Below are 7,500 nucleotides of genomic sequence, written 5' to 3' on the forward strand. Positions count from 1 at the left end.
GTTATGTCGAAAACTACCAAATAAAGATGATGATTATATATATATATATATATATATATATATATATATATATATATATATATATATAATATACATATATATATATATATATATATATATATATATATATATATATATATATATATATATATATATATATATACATATTTGTGTATATATATATATATATATATATATATATATATATATATATATATATATATATATATATATATATATATATATATGTGTGTGTGTGTGTGTGTGTGTGTGTATAACTTATCTAAGGGTTGACTCTTTTTACATGACAAAGAAAAAAATATATTTGGTGACAAAATAAAGATTTAATAATTACCATAAATTTCGTAGACACAGAAATGCTCACGACCATTACTTAGATGCCTGGAAAGATTATTTCTGACTTGATATGATTTTTGGAAACTGGGATATATAGCCTGGGGATACTATTCAATGCAAAAATAAAAAAACTAAGCGATCAAAGTTGAAAATGACTAGACTGCAGGAGGGAAAAAATGGATGCTGGTACAGAGGTATCGTAAAAGGCTAAGAGCGAGAACATTGCAAAGACCCTTTAGAAGCTCTGCATATGGTAAAGTCATCAGATAAGTTCGGATTTAGCACCAGTTCAGCTTTCGTTAACACACTAGTTGGTCCAGGTGTTTGATACCTTTTGAGTTCTTTTCACATTAGCCAAAAAAAAAAAAAAAGGTTTTGCACCTCGAATTTCCGACACCACATTATGATAGGTTTAGTCGGAAATAAAAAAAAAAAAAAGGCTACAAGGTCTCTATTTTCTCAACTTTATCATATGAACTCCCATACATTGCACAATTCTATGGTTTATAAAGTAGAACATTTGGATTTGATTACGTTAAAAAATGCCATTACGATCAAATTGGAAAATTTTAAACTCAATTTTACTCTATGTATATATATATATATATATATATATATATATATATATATATATATATATATATATATATTCATATATATATATATATATATATATATATATATATATATATATATATATACATATATATATATATATATATATATATATATATATAAATATATATATATTTATATATATATATATATATATATATATATATATATATATGTATATATATATATATATATATATGTATATATATATATATATATATATATATATATATATATATATATGTATATATATATATATATATATATATATATATATATATATATATGTATATATATATATGTATATATATATATATGTATATATATATATATATATATATATATATATATATATGTATATATATATATATATATATATATATATATATATATATATATATATATATATGTGTGTGTATATATATATATATATATATATATATATATACATATATATATATATATATATATATATATATATATATATATATATATATATATATATATATATATATACGTTTGAAATATCATATATTCCTGAAACTGCTAGAAAAATCACATTTATGAAATTCTGGATGTTGATATTCATATAAAACCATATATTATACATTAAATTTCATTTTGAAATTATTTTAATTTCGTGAAGTGAGAGGAAAATATTATTTAAGTGTTTTTCTCTTCTCTTCCATATTAACATGAAGATTAACTAACCCATGCTGTCTATCCACCAGCAAAGTTCGATATCTTTTTTTATTGAATTTTTAATCTATTATTAGAATAACATGCTCACACTCTGTATATTGCATATTCATTACATGCTCATACCCTTCAGGACATACTTTTTTAATAAATGCATTTGCAGCATATTGCAGACTGAAAAAATCGTACACACACAAAATAAAACATGCGATGCAAATTGAATATTGTATATGGAATTTCTAACTATGAAATCATCTTTTACAATGAAAATTTTCACAATGAAAGTTTAACTAGAAAGTCACGAACGTCTTGAAATGAAAGACATGTTCCTTCAGGAGCTCTCAACCGAACAATCCGTCTGTAAATTTTAAAGATTAGACGACTAAGATATAAACAGAGAAAAGATTCTTTTGATGAGTGAATAAATAGATTTGCTTCATTATGAATACAATGATCTAGAGAGTATAAACATGCAAATAAATATACAAACAAATAGTCAGGCAGACAGGTAGTAGTCTGACAGAGAACCTGACAAGACAAAACGGATAATAAGACATTGGAACATGGGTTTATACTTCCACTTTGTTACAAAAAGGTTCGAGAATACATTGTGTACAGCCGATACTCTCAGGTGAGTACTTTGTCTACTGATCGCTCGAATGGTACTAACTAACCCTCGGTAAGTAAAAAGCAATGTCGCTCTGTCAATATGCCAAATTATTATGTTTTGTGGAATTCTTCACTGTGGTGGAAATATACTGTCACCAATAGTGTCTTAACAACTTACCTTATGTAACAGGTTCACGGACTATAATTTGTGACACTCATAGTACTCTTAAAAAGGTCAGTAATCATAATATGAGAAAAATTATTTCGCATACAAGGATTAGGACATAGATACACAAACATACACACACACACACACACACACACACACATATATATATATATATATATATATATATATATATATAAAAATATATACATATATATATATATAAATATATATATATATATATATATATATATATATATATATATATATATATATATATAGATAGATAGATAGATATACTTATATATATATATATATATATATATATATATATATACTTATATATATATATATATATATATATATATATATATATATATATGTATGTATGTATATATATGTATATATATATATATATATATATATATATATATATATATATATATGTATGTATATATATATATATATATATATATATATATATATATATATATATATATATGTATGTATATATATATATATATATATATATATATATATATGTATATATATATATATATATATATATATATATATATATATATATGCATATATATATATATATATATATATATATATATATATATATATATATATATATATATATATATATATATATATATATATCGATTAGAATTGATAGGGAAATAGATAGATATGTTTGGCTTAATTTTTGTTTTTTTTTGGGGGGGGGGCAAGTAGGTGAATATTTTATGATGAAAGTTCCGGTTTCAAAGTATATCTTAAAAGTGAAATAGGTATCGTGGTTAAACGACTCCAGTAATCGCAGCAAGATTTGAATTGGCCATGGGCTGGAACCTCCGCACCCAAAGGACGCGTGCAATGATGAAAATGCCAATCATCTTTTCAGGGAAAGTAAGATTCCGTAATAACCAGAAGAAATCCTTTTTGTAGCTCTGAGATGGAAAACGGGAAGATCCTATCCATATACAGATAATGCAGGGAAAGAAAAGAGATTGAATAAACTTCTAAATTCTGGGGCGCTGAATATGTGGATGTTAAGTACTAGATTAATGAATGTTAGTTTATTTGTTTTGGGGGATAAAACTGAATCTTTTGCAGTTTTTTCTTTATTTGTTTTATTATTCGAGTTTAATATGTATATTTATATGGTTTTATCATATATGTGATGCTTTTTTCATGGTATTTGTCCATATATAGGACCTACTTTATATTGCAGGTTAGGCAGATAAGGGGTACACATTGTTATTAAGAAGACTATTTTCTATAATACAATTTTATTGGTATTTTTTCATTACAGGGAGGATGTATTGAAAATAAGACAGTCAATAATAATGCGTTTATTACGGAATGATACGAAGAAATATTGCAGTTTACTACTAAAATTTGTTGCATTTGTAAGCCCTATTACTTTTGCACGTGCTGACAGTATTGGAATATGTGAATTGGATAAGAATTCTTACTTCTAAAAGTGAAATGTTTAACAAAAAAATGTGATACTCTAGAATAAAATAGAAATAAAACTGGTTCATGCTTTACAGAAACTTCATTCTTACTTAAATTTTGGGATAAATTCCGTGATATCACTCAACAACAAACCCGATACTATAATTAGCAGTGTTCTAAAGAGCACGGCAATGATACTTAACAAAGCATTCACACACAATGGAACTCACTTCATACACCCTTGCGAAGGACGAGATTTGTAAGAAGATAGAGCACATTTCCATGCCTGTTTTCCAAGGGGCTGGACGAGGTGACCAATATTGTCATAACGTACATCTGGAATAACCCGGGATGACTGTCTTGGCCGGCCTATTCCCACATGTGGTTCTGCCTGCTGAAGGTATGTCCTTGCAATGTAGCGCTTGAATGATAATAGTGGAAGTTTGCTTTCATCAACACGATGAAATCATTGCATCAATCACCCAAGAAAATATAGGCCACCACCACTTATTCATTCTAATGGAAATACGATAACAATTGATATTTTGGTCCATCCAATCAGTGCCAACCATGTGCCTGTTGTAATCCCAGATGAAATAAGGCTGACTTACACCAATATTCTTTTTGTCCTTTGCTGACTATCGAGATACACTTTCCAGAGGATGAACAGGAGAAATATTTGATACCACTGAAACTACTGCATTATCCTTCCAGCGTACCAACAAGATCTTGTGAATACTATTCACAACATCCGTATCTCCTCGAGAAACCTTCTTCATTTCCTTTGTGGAATTTATAGGACAAGTCTTCGGAATTCTGTTGTCCCTTACTGTTCCAGTTGCTCCATAGTTTATCTCTCGTAGGTGATTTACTAAAGGTAAATTTGTGAAGTAGTTATCGAAGTAAAACCTCACTGGTATATCTTTGATATGACTTGGTAGTTTTTCGAATAAACTCTTCAAAGTACCCCCGCCCCCCTTTTCCAAACCTTTTTTCATAGTGACGATTCAACCCGAAGGCTGTCCCTTGGTATACATCAAACGTAGCTAAATATCCAAGAAGAGAATTTAGGCACCAAGCTTCAAATCCAAATCTCACAGGCTTATTTCGAATGCACTGTTTGCATCCATGCCTACCAAAATATTCTATCATTGCTTCATCAAGTAATATATGTTGATCCATAGGGTAAGCCATGGCAAATTTTGTGTTCAAATGGTTCATTAGAGATCGGATTTTTGCCAGTTTGTCATCCTTGTTTAGTGCCTGATTATCAGTGAAATGCAGAAACCGTAATATTTCTTCAAATCTATCACGTGCCATTGCCTTAGCAATGAGATCGACTCCAACATCAGCATCCAAAGACCAGTATAAGCGGCGACTTGGTAATGTGTGGTATCCTGAGAATATGAGAATGCCAAAGGCCACTCGCATTTCCGAAACAGAGATGGTAAACTGTGCATTTTTCTCGCAAGCATACCTGCGAGATTCCTTGGCAATCATGTTCATTATATCTTCATCAAAGAAATATTCAAATTTCTCCACAGGTGACTTTACCTTCAAATCTATGACAGGTGGTGGTTTATCATACTGTGTTTGATTTACTGAAAATTGAATATTACTTGTTTTTTTCCAGTAATATTCTAGAGACGTCTTTTGACTTGTTTTCCTTTTCTTTGATTCCTGCTGCTCCTCTGCACAATTGACATTACTGTTTTCCACTTCATCATCATCTTCACCCAAGATTCTCCCATCATTAAAGAGTGCTTCAGCAGAAGCTCTTAGTTGATTAGAATTTACATTGTCAGCTAAGCCACCCTCATCTTCCGCCGAGTCTTCGTCAGATTCCTCTCTAACTTCGGGAGGAGTAATAAAAATTGCAACAGGATCCTTTTCCTCTTCATTTAAAATGTCCTGTATTTCCTGTAGATTCAAACTAATAAAAAGAAAAATGAGAATTTTCAATAATAAAGTAAAAGAACGAAAGAACCAGAGGAAAAGAAAGAGAAAGAAAAGGAATAAAGAGAGAGAGAGAGAGAGAGAGAGAGAGAGAGAGAGAGAGAGAGAGAGAGAGAGAGAGAGAGAGAGAGAGAGAGAGTTTTGTTTTATATCATGAAAGCTGAAAATGCACTAGTAATAAAGGACAATCGAAAAATATTTACTCATATATAATGAACTTTTTAGACACAAGAAAAACAAAATAGCTTACTTCTTACGCTGGTCCATTCTGTTCAGTTAGTAACAGGGAACTGAAAGTTTGAAACTACCGAGGCATTGTTAGCTGGAAAGTCAATTCACCAGCGACGAGGTATGCATCCAAGGACCAGAAAATAGCGAACAAGCAGTTTATTCTAACGAAGAAGCAACCAATTTGCTTTAAGGTGATACTTTTCTAAGATTTTTTCTGTCTGTTCCATATTTTGCCTTCATATCTGCCTGACCTACTATGTATAGTAAGTAATGAAAAATAGCCTGTAATATTTATGCTTCAATTGCTATATAAATTTCTGATATATGAATTGATTCACGGTTTTCAGTGTCATGATATGTATCAGTATAAAGATGTTTAATGAACTTGTGTAACTATGAGCTCAAATAAAAAATGTGAATATATAAAAACATTCTACATATCTTTGGTATTTTGTCAAAAAGCTGAATAATATATGGATACTTCTAAGAAAAACTACTGTTTATATTATTGATTAGATTAAAAAGAACTCAGGAATATGCAAAAAAAAAAAGAAAAACATAAAAAATTGGGGTGTAATTTGTCCTGGCATTTGTACTACTATAATATTAGGTCATGCATGTTAAGAAGAAAAAGAATGTAAACACAGTTAATTCCCAAGTGAGACGCTGCAATATGAAGGTTATTTTGTGAGTGAGTATCAAACGAGAAGCTTATTAAGAAAGTTTGAATAATAAAAGGCTTTCATGTGGTTACCCAATATGAAAGAGGAAGGAATTTTGTATCGAATAAGTAAGAAAACGTAGGACTTAAGTAAAAGAATCATGATGGTGTAAAACTTTTGAATGTACGAGAAAAAAAATCCATGTATCATAAATTGACGTTGAAAACATATAACAAAATTGATGGGACAGCAATATGGAGGCCTGGAGAATTTATAGATAAGAGGAAAGATTGCCGATACCCCAAAAAACGCTTTCGCATACTAAAAATGAAGTATGCGTTATGGTATGTTTACCGAAGAGTAACTGGTTTGTGGAAAACTAGCTTGAGACAATGATTTGTTATTTCTCTATAGTTGTGAAGTTTCTTTGTGGATTGAGAATTTCCAAAGTTGGAGAACACAGTATATATTTCTATAAAGATATCATAGATGTTGTGTGGAATATTCGATGTTTTCATATGATGTAGTGCTGAATGGGTATATATGATGAGAAACTTCTAAAACATATTGAATAATTTGAAAACTTTGGAAAGAGTAGACATTTTGAGAGTCAAAAGAAAGGACAGTTAAGTTGCACGAGAAAGTTATGTGGTGAAGGTTGAGAGAAGGCTTCAATTATAATAAACATTACGAGTCTTCAATTATCTATGAGTACCACGAATGTTCAGCCAGCTACCA

General features: G+C 29.0%; 1 protein-coding gene across 1 annotated transcript in view; it reads right to left on the reverse strand.

The window, feature by feature from the left end:
- Window positions 1-4,807: 4,807 nt before the first annotated feature.
- The window catches only part of LOC137639296 (piggyBac transposable element-derived protein 3-like), a 31,986-nt gene continuing 29,293 nt past the window's right edge, over window positions 4,808-7,500 (reverse strand). Inside the window, exon 2 of the mRNA XM_068371576.1 lies at window positions 4,808-5,833. Coding sequence (XP_068227677.1) covers window positions 4,808-5,833 — 1,026 coding nt within the window. The remainder of the gene's footprint in view (window positions 5,834-7,500) is intronic.

This window comes from Palaemon carinicauda, chromosome 4 (genome assembly GCF_036898095.1).
Source record: "Palaemon carinicauda isolate YSFRI2023 chromosome 4, ASM3689809v2, whole genome shotgun sequence".
Classification (NCBI taxonomy): domain Eukaryota; kingdom Metazoa; phylum Arthropoda; class Malacostraca; order Decapoda; family Palaemonidae; genus Palaemon; species Palaemon carinicauda.